The sequence below is a fragment of the Carassius auratus genome, chromosome 42 (genome assembly GCF_003368295.1).
Source record: "Carassius auratus strain Wakin chromosome 42, ASM336829v1, whole genome shotgun sequence".
Lineage (NCBI taxonomy): Eukaryota > Metazoa > Chordata > Actinopteri > Cypriniformes > Cyprinidae > Carassius > Carassius auratus.
Genome location: NC_039284.1, coordinates 13,656,190 through 13,683,611, shown reverse-complemented (window position 1 = coordinate 13,683,611; position 27,422 = coordinate 13,656,190). Strand labels below are relative to the sequence as shown.

The following is a 27,422-nucleotide window of genomic DNA, read 5'->3' as shown; positions in this document are numbered from 1 at the left end:
TTTTACCTTGAAGAACCTGCAAAATGATCTTAACACAAAAGATACTCAATTATAATTAGATGATAGTTGAAAAACCTAAAGTTTGAAAGAAATGGAATTGAATGACACTTTATTCTAAAAATGTTTATACATAAATGAAACAAAGCAATTAAATAAACATAACATTTATGAATTAATCCAAATATAGATGGTACAAAAATAAATGTGAAAATTGTGAGGTTGGATTTGAACACAAATGCAGCACATTATTTAAATTATATGCCCAGAAAGCCTTCAGATGAACCACAAAATATTGCCTGAAATCAACATCATAGTTTTGAAGAGTGAGTAACTGCTCTTGGAATGTGGCTCATGCCGATATTGTCACCAGGGATGGGCAGTATTTCAGATACATGTATTTAAAATAAGTATTTTAAATACAAAATAAGTTTTTGTATTTTAAAGCCTTTGAAAAAAATTTAATGTAAATTGCATTTAAGTAAATTTTTCCACACAGTATTTTGTATTTAAATGCATTTTTTCAAACCAAGTATTTTGCATTTGTATTTTAAATACATTTTCATGTATTTATGCCCATCTCTGATTGTCGCACTCAGAATATGTGAGAATATGCACATGCATGTTCACAGAGAGGTCCGTCACTCCTTAAATGCAACAAAAAAGTAAAGAATGACCCAAAAATTAATATTCAGACGTCATTTTATCATAATGGTCAAAATGAGGGGCAAAAAAACAAGGCAGACCAGCAATGAGTTATCTTGAGTGAAATTCTACCATTTCATAATATTTCTCTACGCATTTAGTTGTGTTATTTTATAATGCATGATATTGTGAGATATATTTAATGGACTTGTTTTTTTCTCTCTCACAACAGTGAGGATGTTAGCAGTCATTTTATCTTATTTGCAGGAAAGATGCGAGTATGGTAAAGCATAATGCCCACTTGGTCTCGTACTATTCTGATACATACACTGCTCTATCATTAAACCAAAGTGACTAAATAGAAAATGCACTCATTCTAAGAAGCAGTAGGCAAAAGATAGACATTGAGCGCTTGCTAAAAGCAGTTGCAAAATAATTAGGCCCAGCAAAATCACTAAAACCAGTGCAGACATCATTACCTTTTGTGAAAATCACAATAATGTGTCAGAAATGCTACCTATGCACTGCTGTATGTCTCAGTTTTGACACGTACAGTTAATTTAATATACAGCTGACAGAATTCCTTTAATATTTAAAAGAGGCTGGTCAGCATCCTACTGGAAGTGTCTAGGAATGATTTCCAGAATCATTGTCAATCTTAAAACTGTTGATGCCGCCTCTGTTGATCATGCTTTCCTCACAGCGTCGACTTTCTCGGCCTGGATACGAACGCAAAACAGCATTATAAAAAGTAATAAAACAAGCCAAATACAAGGGAAAACTAAACACACTATTTACACTACATACAAACAAGCCATTCTTATTATTAATTGTGACTGATGTCTCTCCCCAGAACTCTATTTTTGGCTTTATTGACAGATATAATGCGACTGCACGTCCTTTTTTCAATGGAAGATGAATTGTGTCAGATATTGGGTCGAGATGGCACAAAACTTGGAAGCTTTTCTCATCAAATGCTCTTTCGATCAGTCTTTTGAAGGGCAGTCTGGCATACTCTGTAGTCTGGAGCTTCGTGTTTAGAGGTTGTCCCCGGGTTGGTACTGTGGTTCAGTGGCAGTGAAGTAATCCTCCAGGAAGGCTTGTAGATACTCAAAGGTGGGCCGCTCCTCGGGATCCCGCTTCCAGCATTGGAGCATGAGCTCGTGCAGGGAACTGGGACAGTCCTGGGGACAGGGCATCCTGTAACCACGCTCTACTTGCTCCAAGACTTCTCGGTTGTTCATGCCTGAGGGACAAATGCAAAGCATGTGCTCTTTAAATGAAAAAAGCCGTGGGGCCCTCAAATTCCTGTATGATGCTGAGTTGTACTTTATTCATCCTCGTAAAAACATAGTTTACCCAAAAAGTGAAAGTGAAACGTTTGTGTGGTCAAGTGTTGTTTTGGACCCTATAGACTTTCATTGTATGGACAACATTCAAAGTATCTTCTTTTGTGTTCATAAGAAGAAAGATAAACTTACAGGTTTGGAATTGTTTGGGCTGAACTATGCCTTTAAGTCTGTAATGGGTTTCTTACGCTCATCTCATTCCAAACCCCTAACACATTGGCTAATCTTCAAAACACCAATTAATTATTTTTCAAAGAGACATAACAAACAGTTTCTGTCAATCTCATGTTAATCTTGAGTTCCTATACAGTAGCCTTGTGTTCTTCATATCACTAAAGAATCTTTAGATTTATCAGATTTATAAAAGACATGTAGCAAAAACACACTTCTTTGGTGACATCGTTGATTTTGTGGTCTAAAACACAATGACAAATCCGTCTCAAGTCCTGTGCAGCGCTGCTTCTATGAACCCTGAAGGAGCGTATTTGACACAGAAATACTCTGTCATAAATCCAACTTGTTTTTTTAAACTTCAGCCATGTTTAGCATGAGAATTCAACTCTTTAACAGTGTAAATAAGTCTGAAAGCATGAAATAGCATTAGACCTCCCCTTTAATAAACCTGAGAGGTTTCTGTCCCTCTACTGAAAGTCCATGTAACCAATACCTGGAACATTTACATTACATTTAGATCCAAAATGGCCATTAAGGCATCGTAAAATGAAATTCATAGGAATCGAGGGGTTGAATTAAAGTCTTGTGAAAAGGTATGACCACTTTTTGTGATGAACAGATTTCATGTAAACTTTTATTCACATATAAACAGACATACAAAGAGCTCATCACATTTGGTAATGTATATGTTACACGCTACAACAAACCTTATTGGTTCTTATGCATCACATACACATATTTGTGATGTGTGTGCCAATCATTGTTTAAAAAGAAATAAAAGCCTCATATAAAATGATGTTAATCATATAAAAGTCTCATATAAAGCAATGATTATCATATAAAGAGATATCTCTTCACAAGACTAATGTCTCAAATTGCTTTTGTATGGATTTATTTTACAATGTCTTTATGACATTTTTGGATCTGCTACGTTTTGGTTGCCTGGACTTTAAATGGTAACAGAAACCTCTCAGGTTTCATTAAAATATCTTAATTTGTGTTTCGAAGATTAACCAAAGTCTTATAGATTTGGAACAACATGAGAGAGTTAGTGGTGAGCTATTCCTATAAAGATATAATTTACCCCAAAAAAGGTTCCAAGTCTGCACAATTTTCTTTCTTTCTATTTTGAATGTTTCTGCTTTTGTCCATACAATGAAGTCTATGGAGTCCAAAACAGCACTGGACCCCACTGACTTTCACAGTCAGGACAAAAAACACAAGAGACATTTTTTTCATACAGGTTTGGAGTGACCTGTGGGTGAGCAAACAATAACAGAATTCGGATCTCTGAATTTTTTTTTGTTCATCAGTCATTTAAACTGATTAAATTTTTGTCAGTTGCTGTCAGCATTAATGGTCTAAAAATGTACCTTCCACCATCAGATCTCACCTGGATAGGGCACGCGTCCTTTGGTGACCAGCTCTGTGAGTAGTATTCCAAATGACCACACGTCTGACTTGATGGTAAACCTTCCGTAGAGTGCTGCCTCTGGAGCCGTCCACTTGATTGGGAACTTGGCACCTACAACAGAACACTGGATTTATGGATCTGATCTCTACTTGTGAATTGGGCAACGTTCCCAGGGAAATTACAGATTTAGCTCTGTTGAATATGTGCATAAGGAAACAAACGTTAGCGCAGTCATTTGTTCACGTCATCTCCATTTGAGAAGTTGCCATGTAGAAAAGTTTCCATATGCAACTAAACATTGTACTATAAACACTTACAAGAAATAAATAGAAACACAGTAATACATGTGATTCCGATATTTTTTAAACAACTTAATGCTAGTGAACAAATGCATTATTGCAATTCAAATTTGGTAAACAATTGCCATATGTTAACATTAGTATTTTCTCTAATTTACTGTAGAACTATGTTATACTGTGATCTTAATAATACATTTTAATAATAAATACTCCAGCAAACAATCCAGACATAAAAGGAAATGTGCAGAAATTTTAGCAGTACTTAAATCATTTGACATAAAAACAACATATTATTGTTTTTTATAAACTCTTATCTTTAAACTCCAATAATGCAATGTACTTTTTTTCTGAATTGTCAGTGTAAATGTGTAAAGTGAGGAAAAATGCTGTTGACATATGGCCACACTGTACAATAGAGGGTTGACTGACCCTATGAAGACAGAGTTACTAAGCCTGATTTGGGAGTGTAACTCTCACCTTGTCGTGCTGTGTATTCATTGTCCTCTATTAGTCTGGCCAGTCCAAAATCTGCAATCTTGCAGACTAAGCTGTCATCAACAAGTATGTTGGCAGACCGGAGATCTCTGTGAATGTAGTTCATCCTTTCAATGTAAGCCATGCCTGCAGCAACCTAAAAGATAAGTGTGCGAGCAATGGAATATTTAAATGTCCCATGGTCAAGTGAGTGCTTACTGAAACCAGATACCTTGATCTATTACTGGTATCAAAATTTTTTAACTAACCTGAGCGGCCATGTCCACTAAATTTGGCAATTTAAGCCCACGTCCTTCACCATCCTTCAAGAAATCCAGCAGGCTTCCTGAAAGACAATTACATTTACAGTTACATGTGAACAAACATGTGTGATTTCTTTGGAGGTATAACAGGAATCTTGTTTTCTTTTTTAATAACATTTTAAAATTTAAAATTTCCAGCATCATTACTCAAGTCTTCAGTGTCACATGATTCTTCAGAAATCATTCTTATACATTGATTTGGTGCTCAAGACACATTTCTCAAAATCAATGTTTAAAACAGTTGTGCTGCTTAATATTTTTGTGGAAACCGAGACACATTATTTCAGAATTCATTAATGAACAGAAAGTTCAGAAGAGCAGCAATTATCTAGCACTTCTGTTTGCAAAATCCGTTCTTACCTTTGCTCATATATTCTGTCACAATGTAGATGGGTTCTTCAGAGACGACCGCATAAAGCTGCACTAGCTTGTCGTGCCTCAGTTTCTTCATTATCTGAGCCTCCTCCAGGAACGACTCGGGGGACATTGTGCCTGGTTTCAAGGTCTTCACTGCCACTTTAGTATTGCCATTCCAAGTGCCTGCCATTCAGAGATGAGATTTCATAGTGAGTCACACAGCCCTTGAAAGAAACCACATAAAACCTTCCATGACAGCTGGCTTTCTTTTGACAAGAGGAAATGTTCTCTGCCTCACTGACAGGGCAAGATTTATACCCCTGGAATTATAAGTAATGTATGAATATCAAACTCTTTTATTGGGCATGTGGTTAAGCTAATCTCTTACCCATCCAGACCTCTCCAAACTGTCCATTCCCCAATCGTTTGATGAGCTGAAGTGACTCCCGTGGGATCTCCCATACATCTTTGGTTTTGACAGACAGGTCAGCAAGGCGGGGCATGCCCTTATGGCATGGGACTATTAAACGGCAACAAAGTCCTGCAGCCCGGGCTGAATGCAGAAATTTTAATAGATTATACTGTTAGTTTACCATTTAAGATTAATACATTTTTGAATAATGCATTTAATGCAGATTTACCAGAATAATGGTGCACAAGCTGCTGGAGTGTTTCAAATTGAGCTCTAGTGGTGATATAATATCCTCCATTGTCCAGTTTGCGGATCTTGTAGTGTTTCACATGGTCGCCTTTACTTTCATCCCAGTCCTGTATGGACAATGAATATGCTCCTAGAAAAAAACATGAGAGAACTGAAAATTAGATACAGGACAGGACTCTCAAATATCAGTTAAAAATTCCAAGATGAACTTTAAGTCAGAACGTTTTTATTTTTATTTATTTATTATTATTTTGGAAGAAATTACTACTTTTGTCGGGCGAGGATGCATTAAATTGATAAAAAATTACAGTAATGACATTTACAATGTAACAAGAGATTCCTATTTCAAATGCTGCTATTTTAAACTTTATATTCAAGAAAAAAATGATCACGGGTGCCACAAAAAAATTAAATGGCACGACTGTTTTCAACATTGATGATAATATAACATTTCTTGAGCACCAAATCAGCATATTAGAATGATTTTGAAATAATAATTTGACACTGAAAATTCAGCAATAAGTGACATTTTATAATATATTAACATATAAAACTATTTTAAAAATAATTTGAAATTGTATTAATATTTCCCAGTATTCCTGTTTTTACTGTATTTTTGATCAAATAAATGCAGCCTTGGTGAGCATTTATTTTTACTTATTTTGAATGCAATGGAAAAATTTACTCACCCCACATTTGCGAATTGTATCATTACTGCAAATTACCTTTGGTGGTCTCACTCTCCCTTATAAGGAAAGTGCCTCTGGGATTTCCATTTGACAACAGCTGTCGTTCTGCATCTTTACGGCCAAGTTTTCCAAAATACCAACTACAAAGGGATACATAGTGCTTGTTTTGGTTAACAGTAAGACCACATGACAAAGTAATGTTAATGTCCTTGGCCCTATGAAAATACAACTAGGAGTAACACAAATAACAGACACTGTTCTTCTGGATAGTCTTCCTATTTCTATTGCACTTTTGTCTATTTTCGAACTAAAACAGAACTTACTCTTCTGCCTGTATGGAGTCTACTGGAGCCACATAATTACTGGGTATGTATCCTGTTCCACCTGTAGTGAGAGAGCGCGCCTCCCACCAGTCTCCTTCCCTGAAATACAGGAGCAAGAGAACAAATTAACACTGAGTACATTTCCAATGGGTCAAGTTTCAATTATTAAGAAGGAAACTATAATGCACATATAAAAAAATTTGAATATAGAAATCTCCAAAAAGGATAGTACAGATACATAATTGCTGTTTGGGGTCAGTAAGATTTTTTTAAAGAAATTAAATTCATATTTTTATTCAGCAAGGATGCATTAAATGTATCAATTTATAATGTAATTTAAAAATTATATTTCAAATAAATGTTGTTCTTTTGAACTTTCTATTCATCAAATTATAAAAATAAAAAAAGCATTTACGAAGCATAATGGTTTATTCAACACTGATAATAATAAATGTTTATTGAACACCATATTAGTATATCAGACTGATTTCTGAATAATATTGTGACACTAAAAACTGGAGTAATGAATGCTGAAAATTCAGCTTTGCATCACAGGAATTAATTATATTTTACAATATAATAAAGTAGAAGAAAGTTACTTAAAATTGTAAAATTGTAAAAAAGAAATCACAATATTACAGATTTTACTGTATTACTGATCAGATAAATGCAGCTTTGGTGAGCATTAGAGACTTCCTTCAAAAACATAAAAAAAAATCTATAGTTAAAAAAAAAAAAAAAGTAAGTATATTAAAAGCATTATTTTATGTTTCAGACAGCATCCTACTGGAAAGTTTACTTAAAAAAAATATTCAGAAAGAACATTTTTGGGTTTTATTATGAAACATTGTTTTTGATGGTTTCTTTAAATATATTCTGTGAACTCACGTGCTATTTAGAATCTGGAACTTTTCCCCTTTCCTGAAGCTGAGGTCATCCTCTGACCTTGCCTCATAATCATAAAGTGCTACAAAGAGTGTTACTCCTGCAAAAGAAAATGACAAATAAAATCGGCTTACTAAAACAAAAAGAAATATTATGATGGCTCAACAATGTGCAATGTGATAAAAAGTGGAAATTATTTAAAAAGATTGAGAAAATGTTTTTTTTTTAAAAGGTCGACATTAAAAGATATACTTACAACTCATTTGGCTTTTATTAAATATTTTCAAATAAAATAGGATATCAAATGAGAGAAATGTAGGCCAGGACTTGATTTTATCCATTAGCTCATGATACCAGAATTAAGCCAGTAGGGAAGGGGCTGAAAAATGAGGCCTTGGTGATGTCAGCCAAAAATGAAAGTTTTTTCAGAGATTTAACAAGGAAAATAAACTTTTTTATTATTTTTTTTAATTTGGAATTATGTGGACTGATCCATCAGGCTCAGTGAAAACAGGAAAGATTTCCGTGGAAGTTAATAAAGGTGATTTTTATGTCACACTGACTTCACCATTCAAGATATTTCATTTCATTGAGTGCTAGAACAGCAAAGTCCCTCATTTGTTCTACCTGTTCCACCCCGGGATCGTAGCGTTCCTGAGTGTGAAGAAGAGTTCACTCCCCCAAACACTGTCACTCCTTGACTGACAGGTGCATGGAAGTTATTGTAGTTGGGTATAGTGGTGACTCCAAAGCTGGGGTAGTGCTGAGGTGTTGGATCAGCCCCATATCGATATCCTGCATGCTGTGAGACGCTAGTTTCTCTGTCGTCTGTAAGTTTTGTTGCCTCTTTGTCCTTGCATTGCACACAGCCCATTATCTATTTTCTTTGGGGTGAAGAAAGGAAAAAATGATGATGACTTAATATATATTTATATCTGCTTTGACATTTTATTGGTTTGAATCTAATCAAATTAGACATATTAAAGAGGAGCTTAAGATTCATATTCAGAACAACTGACTGGAAGTAAACATAAATCAATAATTAATTCAACAAGTGACTCAGAGAGACATTTGGTTTTAAGCACACAGTCTGTAATTACAGTGCAAACAAATGGATGTGTAACTAAATATGTGATTTATTTAATCTTAATTGCAAATGTCATGATTTGGATTATGATAATTGGATTATGATAAATATAACTGAATAAATTAAAGGAATAGTTCACACAAAAATGTACATTTGTTGAAAATATATTCACCCTCAGGCCCTCCAAGATTTTGATGAGTTTGTTTTTTCATCTGAACACATTAGGAGAAATTTAGCATTTCATCACTTGTTCACCAATGGATGCTCTGCAGTGAATGGGTGCCGATAAAAACTTAAAATTAATGTCTCGTGATAAATTAATGTCTTGTGCAGCAAAAAAAGCTATGTGTAAGAATTAAAACCATCAACTTTAAACATATGTTTTTTTAAACCTTTTATTTTTTTTATTTTTTTATTTTTTGCTGAAAATACCAGTACATAATCCATAATAGCATTTCCTCCAGTGAAAACTGAATCCTCGTTTGTCCTCTCAAATCAAAATCCACACAACTGTTTTGGACTGTTTGCACTTGTAAACAGTGCTTGATCTGTGCATATTTCTCTCCTGATTCAGACAAGATTGCTTTTTCACTAGAGGAAGCAATATTATGGATAAGGGACTAATATTTTAGATCAAAGCAGCGGTTTGAAGTTAAAAACGTATTAATGATGGATTTGTTTATTACAAATATGCAGCTTTTCGCTTCACAAGACATTAAGAGTCGTGCGGATTACTTGTGGATTATTGTGATGATTTTATCAGCTCTTTAAACTCTCATTCTGATGGCACCCATTCACTGCAGAGCATCCATTGGTGAGCAAGTGATGTAATGAGTACATTTTCAGCAAATTTAAAAAATGTGGTTGAACTATTCCTTTAATGTGACTATTATCCAACCAAAACACATTTTCTATTCTGCAGAACATTATGTTAATATTAATAAATGTTTATAGAAGTGGCCTGTTTATAAAAGAATGGAAATGTAACACATGCAGAAAGTAAACAAAAACATATAGTTAATAAACATACCACGGCAGGCACTGGGCTACCACAGTGGAGTATTTGCATTCCATTCAATTAAAGATGATGTGAAAACATCTACAATTTGCTCCTTTGCCTGAGTGGGCAAAACAAAAGCCAGAAACATTGTTTTATTGGCAAACAATGTATGGGGAACTATAACACACTGTGTTGAAGAATACATAAAGTCTGTATAAGTTAAACATTTCATATTTTAACATCTTTTAATTATTCTGCAGAAAACAAAGAATTCAGAAGAGCCATTCATGCTTTTGTTGTACAAGAACCACAGACAATACATCAAATATGAAATTGTTTAACTATATTGCTGAAAATTAAAAGTATATAATTTCATATCCATCATAACATAAGAACCTTAAATTAAGTCCGAAATAACCAATCCTTTTGATCAATGAGACTTTTTGTTCATAACTAGTTCATAACGAGTAAATATATTTACAAAGATTGCCAAGAGATTTTCAGGAACCAGTCCTTTGAATTAAGAGATTTAAACTATAATTTTATGAGTCTCAAAAAGATTTGAATGCTGCTAAATGGAGCATTTGACTTTCTGAGACTCAAAGCATAGAAACATTTCCACGACTTTTGATGTTTTATTACTTTCCAAGAGTATTAAAAAATTCCCTGATTTTTCCAGGTTTTCCATGACCGTGCTTACCCTGCATTTATCATTCTGGATGCATAAAGCAAGCAATAAGAGGGGAAAAATGTTTTTTCTGCCTAAGGGCCACTGTATATAGGCTTCATTTGAATAGATATAAAACAAGCAAAAAATAAATCAATAAACAGATTATACTAAAAAATAAATAAAATAAAGCATAAAATCCGTCAAGTCACACAAATACTTGCGTGCTGAGATTGTAAACCCTGATAAAGGGTATTGTATGATTTCAATGACTACTGTCCAGTGACAGAGGCCTTATTCTTCCATTCAGTTGTGTATATAAGGCTTTTTCTGCTGCGCATCAATCCCGCTGCCAGAGACGAGCGCTTAGGAGCAAAAGCATCACACCATCCCTACAAGAAAATACATTCGTTCTCGATGTTATATATTTCTAAACATCATTAGGCTTATAAAGCGAAAGCGTTATGGTTAGTCCGTCGGTACTAGCGTTATAAAGCCTCCATCTCCCATCATTTCCATTAACAACAATATCCATTGGATACAAATCGGCTGCACCAAGTGTATCAAAAAACGCCAGACCATCAGAAAATGCTTACCAAGAGAGAGGGGTCGCCTGAAGTGTTTTGGATTTCACCGCAAAGAGGCAATCGAAAATAGGTCATTTGGAGACAGCTTTTTCTATTAATAAAATATCGGTGAATTACGAAAATAACGACATTGGCCCTGACGGCTCAGGCAGCTCCTGTCGCCGAGTGTAACAGATGATGGCGTTGCTGAGGCGGATTCTCTGGGGACCGAGGATGTGATTGACGGGACACTCAGCCAATCGGGTGGGGCAGAGGACGCCTGCGTGCGCGCGCATGTTTTGCCTCCTCGATGGTCCTTTCTTGCTCCTACTATGCAGCGTGGGTTCAGCTGTGGTTACCATAGAAAAACAAGGACTGTCTGGTCATGCTCCACAAATCTCTCTGTAATAGTCGACAACCTGTGACACCAATAATTTAGTGTGTTGTCTGAGTTTATAAAAAAAAAAAAAAAAAAAAAAAAATTATATATATATATTATAATTATATATATATATATAGCTATTTTCATAATCCGTGCAAGTTGTGTGAGGCATACCTGCTTTTTTAGACACTTCTGAGAATTTCGTTTAATTTTAAATGGTTTGGGTGTGAAACTTTTCAGTTTGTATAGCCTGCCAAAAGTAAAACTCTTTATCATCAATGTAAATGCACCTGTACGCAAATCTTTTAACTGAAAGGTAGCACTAGTCTGTGTTTAAAGAAGGAAACTTTTCATAGATGGCAAGATTGGTGTAATTTATCACATTTTTGCTTATAACTTTAAATATTGTGACCAAAGCAATGGTATAATACCTACGTTTGACATTTTTTTTACATTTTTTATTTATTTTATTTTTTAGCTGAAAAGGCAAAAAAAAAAAAAAAGGTTCTATTATGATAACATACCCTGATAAATATTGGGACAATGTGTGTTCATTCAATTGTATCTTATTTTTTATATATATTTTCCTCTGGCAGTAATGTTGGAAATATTAAAATCTTAAAAGGATTGTTCGGTCTTAAAATTCTGTGAACATTCTGTTTGAAACCTGTATGACTTTTTTTCTTCTGTGGAAAACAAAAGATGTTTGACGGAATGACAGCCTGTAAAGTCTTTCTAAAATCTCATAGCATCTCCTCTTTGGGTGAACAAAGAAAGTCATAAAGGTTCAGAAGAACATGGGAGTGACTAAATTAGGATTTTATGGGTATGTGATTGTGCCTGTACTAAAATTTACTTTTGATAGTTAGCCCGAGTCTCTTCATCCTACTGAAGGATCATATATGTACCACTACAGACTCTTTTCACAGACTGTGATGATGCGTGTCTATGGTTATAAACATAATAAATCTTATAGTTTTATTTTAAAAAAATGTTAATGTACATTTCTAAAACTATACTTTCTTTTCTTTAAATTAAACTAGCTCACTCTGTATGAGTGTTTCTATTAAAATGGCCAAAGGGAGTGATGCAGATTTGACATCCCCTCATTTGACCATTGTAACCAATGGTACTGCCATACATGCATATACACATTGTCAAAAAATGGCAATGCGTGTATATGACGTGCAATGTTACTGATGTAAATATAAATAAATCAGTAATCAGCAAAAACAGATCAAGGTTTGGCATGAATTTCAAGCATATTCAATGTTTTAATCTTAGAAAATGAAACTCTGCAGTGGACTCTAAATCAACATTTGTTGCTGTAGCGCCAGCCAACAGTTGTGAGATTTTTTATATATATACTTATCAAGATTTTGTTGAGTCAGTTTATGCTATAGCTGACTTTTCAAAATATGTTTGTGATGCCTCAAATCATTGTTGATCAAATGCCACAATTAACAAATGTCCCTAAAATATTACATCTGTTTTAATACTGTTCATTTACATTCTGTTATTTTAATTTTATAATATATTATTTTAAGATAAATATCCAATTTGCACAAATCTGTTTTGTTTAGTGAATAGGCTTTAATGTTTTAGGGATTCTCTGTTTAACAAAACGTATATCAGCTAAGTGCGCAATATAAATCTTCCCTTATGGATTACTCAGGCAGATCATTCACTCATTCAGATGTAACCAAATAGTTCACCATTGCACATTTACAATGTTATTATTGTTTTTGAGCAATCATGCTGTGATGTTGAGCAGTTTCCATGGTGACGTGAGTTAGTATGGTGATGTGAAAGAGCACTTTAGACTATTTCAGTGCATTCAAAACAACTCTGTTTGGGTTGACAATAAACTGACTGAATCTAGGTCACCAGGATTCCTCAGAATGAATTCATCATGCATGCAGTGTGTGACCGAATGTTTATATTAGAAAATTGTAACCCAAGTTTGGAGCATTGGAAATTAAATGCTTACATATTTATGTGTTGGCCTATGTAGTGTCTATATAGATAAAGTGGCATAATGCAGATGCAGCCATTTAAATCTATGGTTTTTACGTTCTCCCTTCATATTTTGAATAAACCAAAAGAAAGATCTTTGAAGAGACAGGTTTAGGAAAAAACAATAATAATAAAGACCAAATGAGATAAATAAATAAAAACAGAAATAAAAAGAAAATCAAAACCTTTGCGACTGGATACATTGGTTCTGAATCACCAGTTGCTGGTTGCGAGCCCTTCCTCCCCTCCAGTGCGTAAGTGTAACCCCTCCCCCCGGCTTCACGCAGGCCTTTGATTGGCTCTCGCCGCTCTTCTGTGACGTCAGGGGTATTTTGGGCGTTGTATCCAGCATCTCATTATCAAAAGAGAACAATTTCATTATCTCCATCTCGTATTCCTAAATAATATATTTGAGAGAGTGCTGTAATTTGTATTTTTTCTCAATCAGTTGATCACAGCTTCACCTCTCTTCATCTCCTTTCCGCAGATTTATTTGAAAACAGACGCTCTTGAGAGTGAGCACGCGACGCGTCTGAGGGAGAAGCTCGCGCTCTTTGTTCATTCATTTGATCTGCGATTCTTTGTTGCGTGTGAAACCATGGGAGCGCAAATCTCTAAAAACGGAGCAAAAGACGAGACTGCTGCCGAAAAACCAGCCGAGGCTGCGAATAAATCAAACGGGCAGGTAATAACTTTAATTATTATCTATGTGCAGGCGTGTGATGTTTTGAGGGGGTATGCAGTTACCAAAAACCAAGTCGGTTCAAATGAACAATGAGCCGATCAACAAAGGGTCTCTACACTTTCCACTTAAAACCAGTATTTTGTATTAAATATCGACGTTATTGTTTTATAAAATTGAATGAAGAGCATACATTTGTTACATTTAACGTCAGTTTTTATTATTTTTTTAAATGGATTTGAATAACGTTAGACTCCCAATGAAATCGGTGTTTTTAAACGGCAAGTTTTTTTTCTTTTAAAATCGTATCATTACGATTACAGTCAAATTCGGTGATTCCATTCAGATTTCTAAAAATGAGTTCAACAGGAACATCTTCGTAGCTTTATCAAGCTTTCCCGTCGTGCAAAGCCATTTCGGTTAAATCACCATGCCTATCTCACATCTTGTTGATAAAATGGAACCACAAATAAGCCATGAGAAGCATTACGTGGATTTAATATACGAGGAATGGCTTTAATATGAGAAGTGGGCTTGTAAGATTGTATGCAGTCAACACGATGATCTCCTCGGTTTGATCAGAGCCGGCTGGATCTACTCGTCCATCTTGCAACGCTTTCACTTAAATGGCAACAGCATCAGCCAGACAAAGTGCATGAGACCTTACCCACGTGGCGAACCTATAGACTCCAGATAACTTAGTGTTTCATACAGAATTTTGTATTTAGTAGGTTGTTAATGTGTTTTTAATCATCTTTACACAGGGTTTCCGGGGGTCCTTAAAAAATCTTAACGCTTTCCCAATAAAAGGCCTTAAAATGTCTTCAATTCAGATTACCTTTACCGCTAAAATATTTTAAGTCTGACGTAGCAAATGACCGTTTTCATGGCCAAAAGTTTTGGCAGTGACATGCATTTTGTGTTTTGCAAAGTTTGCTGCTTAAGCTGTTGTTGTTTTCTTTCACATTGTTTTTAGATTCATTTTAAGAGTTATAAGATGCATTTTAAAAAATTGTTAAAAGCTCCATAGGCCAAAAAAAAAAAGTTTCACTGTTTGATCCTGACACAAAATGACCAGCTTTGATTGAAAATGACCAACATTAATTGACTTCTCATATCCGCTGCATATGTGAAAATGTGAATGAGTACTGGTAAAATCACTATCATACTAATTTAATTGTAAGAGCAGACGGATTGATATTAAAAAGAGAGAAGAACCACTTCCAATAATTGTGATCTTGTTGGCAATGGTTACCTCCAAAGAAACACTTGCAGCCATCATGGCTTTGCATCAAAATGGCCTCACATGCAAGGACATTTCTACAAAGAAAATTGCTGAAAGAACCATTTACCGGATCATCAAGAACTATAAGGAGAAAGTCTTCAGGACATCCCATAGTGTCCAGCAAGTGCCAGGACCGTCTCCTCCTGAGGGGTCAGCTACTGAATCGTGTCATCAGCAGTGCCGAACTTGCTCAGGAATGGCAGCAGGTTGGTGTGAGAGCATCTGCACGCACAGAGGCCAAGACTTTTGGACAACGGCCTGGTGTTAAGAAGAGCAGAAAAGAAGCCACTTCTCTCCAAGAAAAATGTCATGGACAGACTGAAATTCTGGAGGAAGTACAAGGACTGGACAGCAGAAGACTGGTGCAAAGTTATTTTCTCTGATGAAGCTCCCTTCTGACTGTTTGGGACATCTGGGAAATCGATTTGTTCAGAGAAGAAAAGTTGAATGCTACCATGTCCATTTATCCTGTGACATGTCAACAGTGAAGCGTCCTGAGACCATCCATGTGTGGGGTTGCTTTTCAACCAATGGAGAAGGCTCTCTCATAATTCTGCCCCAAACACTGCCATGAATAAAGAATGGTTTCAAAACATCCTGTTGGAGCAACTTCTTCCAATGATCCATGAGCAATCTGGTGATGATCCATGCATTTTCCAGCAAGATGGACCACCATGTCACTAAACAAGAATGATAAAGAAGTGGCTCAAATTATTTTGCCAATAAAAGCCTTTAAAACTTAGGATATGCTTATCAATGTTTTTCAGTATACCATATAAATATGTGGAAAAATAATTACAAATACTAAGGCAGCAAACTTTGCAAGCAAAACACAAAATGTGTCACTTCCAAAGCTTTTGGCCACGACTGTAAAAATCATTGGACGTAACAAAGATTATTATTGTTTATTTTTAATTGTTTTTCTCCCCCGCAGTAAGTTACTGCATTCAGAGAGAATTGCAGTAGCAGAATACAGATTGAAATATCTTCTTAATGATCTCAATAATAATAATAATAATAATAATAATATGGGACGACCTACAGCTGATCACCGTCTAGCTAGTTTCTTTTTTTTTTTTTTTTTTACTTGCCCGACCGGACAAATAGCGTGATTAAATCATAAGTGAGTAAAAGTTCCCAGCAAAGGATCGAAACGTGAGAATGATTCTTCTAAATTTATTAGCCTACATTCAAAGTAAACGCCAGCTACCCTAGTTACCCCATAAAGCAGGATTTTACTTTCGCCTGGCTCCACTTTGCGAGCCTCCACTGACTTTATACGGACCTTCCCAAATGGACGAGGCTTTTATACTTGTTGCGTTCAATGTTGTACGATTCTTTGAAACAACAGGGGGCGACGAGAAGTATTTGTCCTCTAAAACTGTCATGAATCACCTGTGAGAAGTAATTTTCCTGTACAAGACTTGTGATGAATGAGTCAATGAATTAATAATTTCTTTATATATAAACTTAAAACAATCTTGAACTATTGGCTTTATTTCGCATCAATCTATGCGCCAGTTTTTTTTTAAATATATACTTCTGCGCCATTGTGCATGTCGAAAGTGCAGTACAGTCCATTAAAATACATTCAATGATCAGAAATTCAAGACATGGGGGCAGAAAATTTATATTTATTCCGCTTTATATTGTTAATGAATTTCACATGAAGAGTCAGTTTTCACATACCGTATTTTCCGGACTATAAGTCGCACTTTTTTTCATAGTTTGGCTGGTCCTGCGACTTATTTATCAAAATTAATTTGACATGAACCAAGAGTAATCAACCAAGAGAAGACATTACCGTCTCTCGCGGCTGGAAACGATAATGTTTTCTCTTGGTTCTTGGTTCTAAATAAATGCGATTTATAGTCCAGTGCGACTTATATGTTTTTTTTTCCTCATCATGACGTATTTTTGGACTGATGCGACTTATACGAAAAATACGGTAACTACAAAAGTGATATTGATAACAGTTCAATAAACTTAAATTTAATTAAGAGACACCATATTGCCCGTTTGTGCACTATTTTGACTGCTGTTTTGTGTCCCTGAGCAACATGATGGTGGTCCGTTCCTGAATGAATCAATAATTTAAATGATTCAGTTCAATCGGCATGACTCACTTATTAACAGAGACTTGCTGCCACCTACTGGCGGTTTTGATTTCACATATAAAGTACCTTTTTATTTAAAATTCAAATATCAGTATTTAACGCTTTGATTAATATCAAAACATTATTTATGTATTTGTATAAATAGGCCTTCGGTAAATAAAAATAAGCAGATTTCAGTATGTAAAAGCTGGTAGAAAATATTGCTTCAGAATAAATTGTTTGCACCACCAAAAATCTTAGTGATTCTGTGCTTTTGTGGGGATATTTTGCATGGAATATTATCCTCTGTCATGAAAAGTTCACTGTATATCTTGAATATAATTTATTACAGTGATTTATATTTTGTTTTGTTTTTACGTTAAACTCATTAAATATTACATGTGTGTGTAATGTGTATTTCCATTACAGGTTTAGATCTTAAATTTAATATGAGGTGGTATAGAAACCCTGTTACACAAAAACGGATTATATGAAGCATTTTCTTATTCCCACAGGAGAATGGCCATGCTAAAACCAATGGGAATGCCTCTCCAAGTGCAGAAGCAGCCACGGAGGATGTACAGGCCAATGGAAAGCACTCTGCTGATGAGGAGGTGAAAGCAGAGGAAGCAAAGGCCGAGGAAGGAGGTGCAGAGAATGCTGCTCCTGAGGGCCAAGTGGAAAGTTCCACCGTCGGCAATGGTGAAGACACAGCCAAAACAGAAGAAAACGGTTCTGCTTCGGCGAGCAGTGAGCCCGTCAAGACCAAAAAGCGCTTCTCCTTTAAGAAACCATTCAAACTTAGTGGCTTCTCTTTTAAGAAGAGCGCTAAAAAGGATGCTGAAGGTGGAGAGGCGGCAGCAGCAGCAGCTGTGGAGAATGGTGAACCGAAGAAGGATGCTGAACCAGAATCTGAGGAGGCCAAGCCTGAGGCCTCCAGCGACGAGAACAAGACGGAGGCTCCAGCTGAGGAACCGAAAGCTGAGGAGCCAGCTGAAAACAAAGAAGAAAAACCATCCAGTGAGGTAGCCGAAGAGAAGCCAGCTGAGGAGAAGCAAGCCGAGGCTGCTCCTCAGGAACCAGCAGCCGCAGAGAGCTCAGATGCCCCAGCCACTGCCACAGAGTAAGATGGAGGGTAAAAAGCCCATTTTAAGTGACGTCAGAGGAGCACAAACATGGAAAATTTGTACAAAAACCAATGACATTTCAAGCCGTCAGTTTTCTCCCATACTTTTATCCATTCCTGTTTCATCCACTACATTGTATATGGCATTTTGAAGGAAGGAAGTTGGATGGAATGATTTGAAGTGAAAGGCACATTTCCCCCCTTTTTTTGTAGCAGTTGTGTGGCTGTGTGTGGATGAGTGAGATTAATAGAGCATTGCTTGTTTCAATTGTTGTTGTTGTTGCTGTTTTTGTTCATTTTCTTTTGTAGGTGAACTATGTTAGTGTCATAAGGACATTGAGTTAAAATGTTAGTTGAAGGTACTGGTGCCATACAATTTGGTAAATCAAGTGTGTGGAAAAAGGAGCTATCAGAAAAAACGTAATTGAACAACTTACAGATGTTACTGGTCAGTTCTCATTTGATTTTACAGACATCATTACATGAATCACCAAAACAGGTGCTCAAAACCTCAGCAGATGCATTGTGCAATACTGCAGCATTACGTATTTGTATTGGCTTTTGTCTTGCTGGATTTTACAGTGTTGATCATATTTTCTTTCTTAATATCTATGGTATCAAGTTTGAAGTATGAAGTTTTTTTTTCCCTCTCTTTCTATAATCCTGTTTCAATGAGAATGATTTTTTTTAAATGTTTAACATCAAAGCATTTGACCTGTCTTGTGTAATGCAGTCCAAGTGGTTTTTATTCCAGCAGAGTTCCACAAATGTTTGAAAAATTACCAGTGCAATCGTCAGGTAGATTTTTTTTTTTCTCTCCCCCTTTCCTGTAAATACGTCAGCACCACTCTACTTGATTTTTAAATGGAATGTAATTGCGTGTAAATTGTTCACAATGCTTCTTTTACCCCTTAATTTTAGGGGCACTCAAAACAAAAATAAAGGATTTCGACAGACAGTATATGTTTTGAGTATTGATTTTGAAACATTGTCTTTATAGTGTGTGTGATTTTGAGAATTTTACAATAGAATAATGTGAAACATTTCATGTTGGTTGAGGTCTATTCTTCCATCACCATCAAACCCATTGTGGCAACATATATTGAACAAGAGCACCATGATAAACATTTAATTATGTGATTATATTATGGTTTGTAGGCGCTTGTTCTGAAATCACAACTTTTTATTATGTTTGTGTCTTTATCCTCAGCACTGGTAATTGCCATTCTTCTAAATTCCAAGAAAAGGCATATAAGTATAAAATGAATTTTTCTAAGTATAAAATGAATGTTAACAGCCACTACTCTGATGTTTTTAGCCTCCCACAGGAGCTAAAGATAATTTAGAACCATGCATTTTCTGCACTCCAAGATGAACTCTGCCACTAATCTAACAACCTCAAGATGGGTGTGTTTTCACCCAAAATTCCTGTTCCTAGCTTAAATGCTGGATATTCATCTTGTATATTGGCAATGTTAAACTTGTGGCTCCCACCTCTGCTCTCACAGATGCTAACAACTTCACCCTCCAGGTGCTCTTTTCTTAAAATCAACCACTTCCCTCAAACCCTCCAAATGCAGTGCCTGTCTGTGGCTTGAGGCTCCCAGCTTCTGATTACCTCCACCCAGCGTCTCCTGTTTTACTTGGTTCTCCACCTAACCCACATCATTTGGTTGACAGTGAATTTAACAGTCATCAAATCATACTCTACTTCCTTCTGTTTTTAAAGGCACTCTCTTGAAACTACAGAATGTTGTATTATCATTATAATTTTTCTGCAACTGACAACACAAAAAAGAAATATATCTATTCAAACATGTACTGTTGTAATTCTGCTGCATTGTATACTAGCTTGTAGTGAAACTTGTTTAACAAAAAAAAGGAAATTATTCAGCATTGTATAACAAAACACAGAAAGGAACTCTTTAGGAAATATTTTATTTTAGGCATTATGATTTACAGAGAAAAATGTATCATATGGGATAACATTTATAGATGTTTATTTGTTTGCTTGTGGGTTTGTTTTTCATTTTCACCATATCACAATATTCAAGTCAAATATAAGGATGTCAGGATAATCATTTCCGTTTAATCAGCAAGGATATAAGGACAACAATAACAGTAAAAATAAGAATTTGATTTAGCCACTGGCATCAGCAACAAAAAACAAAAATACAAAACAAAAAAACAAGGAAAAGACATGAAATTATCAGGACACAACCTCACATGCTCAATCCACACACAAAAAATTTATTGTAAAGGTTTTAACTGTATTTCTTTCCCTGATTACATGTTACACTTCCTTCTTTTTGGCACCACTTCTTGGAGTTTTCACGTTGAGATGCTTGAATTTCTCAGAACAATAGCACAGTCTGTTGTGCATAAAGGTTTGCACAACAGGATATTTTGTTTGAGAAGTAGTGAAGTTACATAAGTGATGTGGTTGAATCACCTTATCACGTAGAGGCAATCAGGAACCCAGAGAAAGAGCAATGGACATTATCAGCGGCAAAAACACCATTAGCCTCATCATCAGGGATCTGGATATAAACAGTGTCCTGCTCATTGAGCTGAAGGACTGAACTACCAGACATCTGGTCCACAAATCCCTTGTTGTACTCATCATAGGTGAACATGATTGGATCACCATTTTTATAAAGTGCAACTAAAGCATTAGCACCATTCACATGCATGCTATAGGTGAAGTAATAAATTCCTGGAATCTGGCAGGTGAACAGACCTGTCTCGGAATCATAATGCTGCTCTGCATTGTACACAATCTGATCAAACTTAATTGGGGTACCAGTCGGGGGATAAGGTGTCACAGTTGCAACAGTGAATGCAGACACAGGACTTTTGACAAGAAGTGGGAATGCAGTTTCACTATGGGCCTTCTCAAACATGACCTCACCAGGAGGACCAGGAGGGCCAGGAGGTCCAACAGGACCTGGAAGTCCAGCAGGTCCATCAGATCCAGGAAGTCCAGGTGGACCCTGAGGCCCAGGAATTCCCTTGGCAGACAAACCAGCAGGGCCAGGTGATCCAGGAAGACCTGGGTGACCTTTTTGGCCACTTGGGCCTGAAGGACCTGCTGGACCAACAGGGCCTCTTGCTCCAGGAGCTCCTGCCTCTCCTTTTTCACCTGCTGCTCCAGGATATCCTGGAAGACCTTTTGATCCAGCAGGTCCAGGTGTTCCTGGGGTACCAGGAGCGCCTGTTTGGCCAGCATCTCCTTTGTTACCAGGAGCACCTGTAGCTCCCCTTGGACCAGGTTGGCCTGTTGCCCCTGTATAACCCTGCTTGCCTTCAATGCCTTGGGGTCCCTGCTCTCCCTTGTGCCCCTTCAGCCCTTGAGGTCCCATTGGACCTTGACCACCCTTATCACCTGTTGCTCCCCTTTCACCTGGGAAACCTCTTGCCCCTTGAGGACCAGCTGGACCCATGGGACCAGTAGCACCTGTGTATCCAGTTTGCCCTTTAGCACCTGGCTCACCTTTCTGACCTGTTGTACCTGGGCTACCAGCTACTCCCCTCTCACCTTTTGCACCAGGTTCACCTGGTTTGCCATAACCTGGAACGCCAGGAGCACCAGTAGCACCAGTTGGGCCTTGTGGTCCTTTGGGGCCAGCAGAGCCATGCATACCTGGGGCACCATTCTCGCCTGGCTTGCCGGGCATTCCAATTCCAGGAGCACCCGTTTGACCTTTTGGACCTTGTGGACCCACGCGTCCAGGTTCCCCATCACGGCCAGGTGAGCCTGATTTACCTGGTTCACCAGGAAGTCCAGATCTGCCAGGTCTTCCAACACCAGGCTCACCAGGCTTTCCAGGAGCACCCACTGATCCTGCTGGACCTCTCTCACCTGGTGCCCCCTGAACCCCATAACCCCTTTCTCCTTTTTGTCCTGGTGCACCAGGAATGCCTGGATATCCTTTAAGACCTGGCTCACCGCGGGGTCCCATTGCTCCTGGCAGGCCTGCTGGTCCAGCTTTGCCAGTTGCAGAAATGCCTGCTGGTCCAGGGCTACCAGCAGGACCAGGCATGCCTCTGGGGCCTTGAGGACCGGGTGCACCAGAGTCTCCTTTATGTCCAGGTGCACCTGTGGCTCCAGGTTTGCCGGGTCCACCTGGAGTACCAGGTTTTCCAGGTGCTGAGTAACCAGCAGGACCAGGTGGTCCAGGGGGTCCCTGTGGCCCTGGCAGTCCTTCACCATCTTCTCCTCGCTCTCCAGGGGGGCCAGGAGGTCCAGGTTGGCCTGGCTCTCCAGGGATGCCTGGTTCTCCTGCTACAGATACCACTGGAATAAAACAAGAAGTATATCAGTGGCAATATTCATAGTCATTATGTACATTATGTATCAGTGGCAATAACAAGTTATTGGTAGAATTGCACATTCCAATTGAATTTATGAATGAAATTTTATTATTTTCATGCAATTCTACGTTGTACAAAATATACCAGTATAAAACTGATAATATATTGTGTTGCTAGAGATCTGGACAGATAACATTTGGACAGATTTTAGAAATGTCTGACTAAAAGTGGTCCTATAACCATATAGTACCTTTTAACCCATGTCTGCCTCATTGGGAATTGTTTGACTATATATTGATTCTATAACTACAGGCTTTTTGAAATAGAGCTGTTTTCCTAAGAAGCAGGAAGTCAGTATGCTCTACAGATTCACTATAAATACCTTTTTTATTCAAGCTCTTTTTATAAAAGCAGTGCTCGTACATCAGAAATAATACATTTTAAAACTTTAGTTTAGTTTTAGTGTCACATTTAAAAATTTCAAACCTGATATATTGTTAATTCACAACAAATCTATACATATACAGTTACACGAACAGTTGTATGTTAAATTATAATTTTACTTTTTTTGTAATTATTGTGGGAAAAAAAGTGCCTTGTTTCAAATGAAATGTAAAAATGTTAAATCTTATATCTGTGATTCAGTTCTTTATCTTCAAAAACATTTCACTTCCTGGAAGTGCATGCTTTATTGCTATATTGTTGATAAATAAACTTGACCGGACAAAGGCCTACCAGAACATTTATTTAAAGACCTTGCGAGACAAAGTAATTTAGTATTTCATGTTTTGTTTTTTGTATTTAGTTTTTTTATATATACATTCATACTAATATCAGAACCATAATTTATCTGTATTGCATTAATATATATAATGGGGCTAGGGCTCCAGTTTTATGATTGCCTTCATGTGGTCAAATCTATTGGTTTGTAAACTGCATCATACCATAGGTCATTATTCTAGGCACAGCTTTCATGAAACAAAACAGATGTGTCTTAAATTTGCTGTGGCACACCCAGACAAATCACTTTTCAACATGTCTTTAGAAGCTAATTTTAAATAGCTGTTCATAACCTTTGAAAGTTGGTTGTTTCTTATGTGCATATACTTTCAAAACAATACTGAATAGCTTCTACTCAAACAAATCATACAATCTGTACAGTATTTCATGGTACAGTTATACCAATCTAAGGATGACTCTAAGTGATTATATTTGACCTTTGGGGAGTTCATCAAACCATGCAGTTAAACACAATATAAAGAAAACAGATTTAACACATTGAATCTTTCATACATTTGTTTTATGTAAAATGACCTTTTTGCTACCTAAACTAAAATAGTTTTTAAAATTACTTCCAATATATAATCAAAGACAGAAGAACTGACTTTATAGTATGATGCATCTGTAAAGGCATGACATGTTTTTGCCTGCTATGAATCTACAATTTGAATATTCTAAACTTAGACAAGTTGCATTATACTATTGGAGGACACAGTGTATCCGGAACCAATCAGTGTGCTGGATTCTACTCATACAGCTTTGCTATGTGCATACCAAATATTTCCCTAAGATTTGTTTTGCCTGCATTTAAACTCAGTGTAGCATTCACATGCTAATCTTTTTTATCTTTAGGTCAAACATGACAGACAGAAAAAGATCTTCAGTACCCTAAAACAAAAACAAGTATTTTTCAATTTTATACATACCATGGCTTTTCACTGAGTAAGGCTGGTACTTGGGGGCCTTCGCCACCTTCTTGACAACATATCTGTCACCATGGGCAGCCGTCAAGGCAACCAGGAGAAGAAGAATGCTTGCTACTCTTAGTTCCATTGTCTGAGGTCAAATCTGCAGTGGAATCAAAAGAGTTAGATGTGATGACGTAAAAAAAAAAAAAAAAAAAAAAAAAAAGCACTGTTGGTGGGAAAAACATTCTGAAGGAACAATTGGTTTAGCCATTTTTAAAGTAAACAACCATAAACTATGATTTAAGCTTTCATTCCAATAAATAATTATTAATCTGTATAAACTATAACTCAAAGTAGTAATAAGAGCACCCTGACATCTGCACCTGCTGATTGGTGTCATTTAATATCAGGGCCTAGTTCCCCAAAACCAAAGAAAAAAAATGGACACCTACCGGCATACTTGGGTTCCAAATAAATAAAAAAATGTAACGCAGCCGCAGCTCCCACTTCTGAATATCCCTGTAGTAGGAGACAGACAGGATCTGCTGCTGCCTAGCACAATGATGAGGGTTTTTATACCATATCTGGCCCTTGCATCATTAAAAAACACCTACCACACTAGTACCTCCCCTCTCATCGCAAGGCTGTAATTACCAAGCACATTTGCCCACTGTTGGCATGTCACTTCAGGATGGCTTTTCCTTTGAGTGTTTAGACCCATGATTAGATCTTGTTAAGCTCCCCTCAAAGCTGCAAAAGATGCATTTTAGTCCTAAATTTGGCTGGAAAAATGTCATTTTAGGGTACGGACAGCCTGTATGATGTGGACTTCCCTATGTAATGTCGTTATCTTTAGAAACATGATATAAACAATAATTCACACAGAATTTAGCAGTTTCTCAGTGTCTGTCTGTCTGTCTGTCTATCTATCTATCTATCTATCTATATATCTAAATATCTATATATCTATCTGTCTATCTATCTAAAAACAGATAGATAGATAGATAGATAGATAGATAGATAGATAGATAGATAGATAGATAGATAGATAGATAGATAGATGGATAGATAGATAGATAGATAGATAGATAGATAAAAACAATAATAATATAAAAAAAGTTTTTTTCTTCAGATTAACAGATTAAAAGTGTCTAATTGCACATTTCTAAATATAATCATTTCAAAATGCTTTAAAGCCATCTCAAAACTACTATTGAAAATCACTTCCAAATTCAGCCTTGTCTGGTTGTCTTTACAAATTCCTCACTTTTTTGGCCTGTCTGGTGCATTTGAATTTCTCCCAGAAAAATATATACAAAAACATTGGGGGAAGACAGATTCAGCAGGTTGGTGTGGTAACGAAAAACCTCCTGCTGTCCATAACAACAAACATGATGGATCCAAAAGTGCCTGACCATTAGAGAACATATTTAACTCTTTTCCTTGAGAAATCCACATACAGAGGCCACTTTGACTCTGTTTGTTCAGAGTGTCTGTTCAGAGAGTGTGTGAGGCTTTCATAAAATCTACTATTTCAGGCCAAGTTTATGGTTCTTTACATGTGTATTTTTGTAAGTGCTTCACCCAGAAACAGCTAATAAAGAATATATAAAAAGACGTTCTGGAAAATACATCTGACTGACTTTTTTAACCTCTTGTGTCGGGGTTATGATGAGAATTTCATAAAGCGTCCAGAAGGGGGCGCACATTTTGTACAGTAGCCTTTATGAGCAAGTCTGTGTATGTTTTTGGATTTGTCAGCGTCTTCATCACTAAGCATTTCTTGCTATTATGGTCCTTTCATCACGTTTAATTTCCATAAATTACGTCTTCTCACACAGCTATCCCTAACTTTCCGAGGCTGCTGCTGGATTTTTTCCCAGTTTATTTTTGGGTGCATGTGAAACGTGCACGCCCAATTTATCATACCCTCTACTACACAAGAGTAGTCTTGCGGTATTATCACGATCAGCCATGTGCGGCAGTCAACAGCTCCTAAATCTTTACATAATAACAGAAACTCTATGGTTTAGCTCATATATGATTTTATATATGATATAGCCCTACTGTTAACTGAAGCAGAAAGACAAGATTGAATGTAAGATCCCTTTGCACACCTGATGGAAGATTTTAGCCACATAGCATATCATTAAGTGCTACTTGAACATGAACTTAGTTTCCAATTTTCAGAATTAGTCTCAATCATGTATAATTTTCCAAAGTGGTGCCTTAACATACGAAATAGTTTTGAACAGTAATTGCATTTGACAATCATTGTTTTAACATGTTTTTCTCTGGAAAACCAATTTTGACCTGGTAAAATAGACATGCTGTTTTATAGACATGGCATGACAGATCACAATATCAGCTGTTGGCAGCATGCAGTATGTTTAATTACAACCTACACTCAGACATTTCATTTATTCTAAGACAGATTTTTCCTCTTCCTTTAATTCTGATAATTTAATCACTCTCATGTTGCTTCAAACCGGTATGTTGTTTTGTGAAAACGGTTTCTTACAATGATTATTTAGACCATGTGCACACCAGCTCAAACATTAAAGAAGTCACATGCTCAGGCTGCATTTATTTGATCGAAAATAAAGTAAATAATGTTGTGAATTATGTTTATAATGTAAATTATAAAAAGAAAAAAGAAAGACAAAAGGCTGGATTTTGTAGTAGCCAGTGTTTCAGACTTCAATATCACATTGTCACGAATCCATTCCATGGGCTTTCATCTGGTTATCACAAGAGGTCGCTCTCTCTCACCATATTGACACTCACACTACACACGTCACACATCACTCTGGACTATCTCCCATGGTCCAATACACTGATTGTGCACTCACCTGCATCCTATATAACACTCACTCTGATCCTGCTCTAGTCGCCGAGTATTGCATGCATTTATCTTTCTCCA

The 27,422-nt window shown here is 36.6% G+C and overlaps 3 protein-coding genes across 5 annotated transcripts; 1 reads left to right on the top strand and 2 right to left on the bottom strand.

Moving 5' to 3' along the window:
• Nucleotides 1–689: 689 nt before the first annotated feature.
• LOC113060715 (tyrosine-protein kinase fyna-like) lies at nucleotides 690–13,548 on the bottom strand. Of its 2 annotated transcripts, none has more exons than XM_026229854.1 (13): nucleotides 13,494–13,548; nucleotides 9,708–9,795; nucleotides 8,218–8,474; nucleotides 7,594–7,690; nucleotides 6,706–6,804; nucleotides 6,419–6,522; nucleotides 5,674–5,823; nucleotides 5,421–5,585; nucleotides 5,036–5,215; nucleotides 4,622–4,698; nucleotides 4,356–4,509; nucleotides 3,559–3,690; nucleotides 690–1,888 (listed from the first exon to the last, which is right to left on the bottom strand). In XM_026229854.1, exons 3-13 carry the CDS (start codon nucleotides 8,462–8,464, stop codon nucleotides 1,680–1,682), a joined length of 1,614 nt encoding a protein of 537 aa, XP_026085639.1. In that variant the 5' UTR covers nucleotides 8,465–8,474; nucleotides 9,708–9,795; nucleotides 13,494–13,548; the 3' UTR covers nucleotides 690–1,679. The 2 variants fall into 2 exon arrangements, with proteins under 2 accessions (XP_026085639.1, XP_026085637.1); XM_026229852.1 differs by lacking the exon at nucleotides 13,494–13,548 and adding an exon at nucleotides 10,941–11,148.
• A 107-nt stretch (nucleotides 13,549–13,655) lies between these two features.
• On the top strand, nucleotides 13,656–19,455 carry LOC113060733 (myristoylated alanine-rich C-kinase substrate-like). The gene is made up of 2 exons (XM_026229883.1): nucleotides 13,656–13,993; nucleotides 17,887–19,455. The coding sequence occupies exons 1-2, from the start codon at nucleotides 13,907–13,909 to the stop codon at nucleotides 18,496–18,498; spliced, it is 699 nt and encodes a 232-aa protein (XP_026085668.1). The 5' UTR covers nucleotides 13,656–13,906; the 3' UTR covers nucleotides 18,499–19,455.
• Nucleotides 19,456–20,416: 961 nt separating this feature from the next.
• Nucleotides 20,417–25,059, bottom strand: LOC113060712 (collagen alpha-1(X) chain-like). Of its 2 annotated transcripts, XM_026229849.1 has the most exons (4): nucleotides 24,952–25,059; nucleotides 24,518–24,659; nucleotides 21,640–22,794; nucleotides 20,417–21,585 (listed from the first exon to the last, which is right to left on the bottom strand). In XM_026229849.1, the coding sequence occupies exons 2-4, from the start codon at nucleotides 24,642–24,644 to the stop codon at nucleotides 20,954–20,956; spliced, it is 1,914 nt and encodes a 637-aa protein (XP_026085634.1). In that variant the 5' UTR covers nucleotides 24,645–24,659; nucleotides 24,952–25,059; the 3' UTR covers nucleotides 20,417–20,953. The 2 variants fall into 2 exon arrangements, with proteins under 2 accessions (XP_026085634.1, XP_026085633.1); XM_026229848.1 differs by having other exon boundaries at nucleotides 20,417–22,794.
• Nucleotides 25,060–27,422: the final 2,363 nt, after the last annotated feature.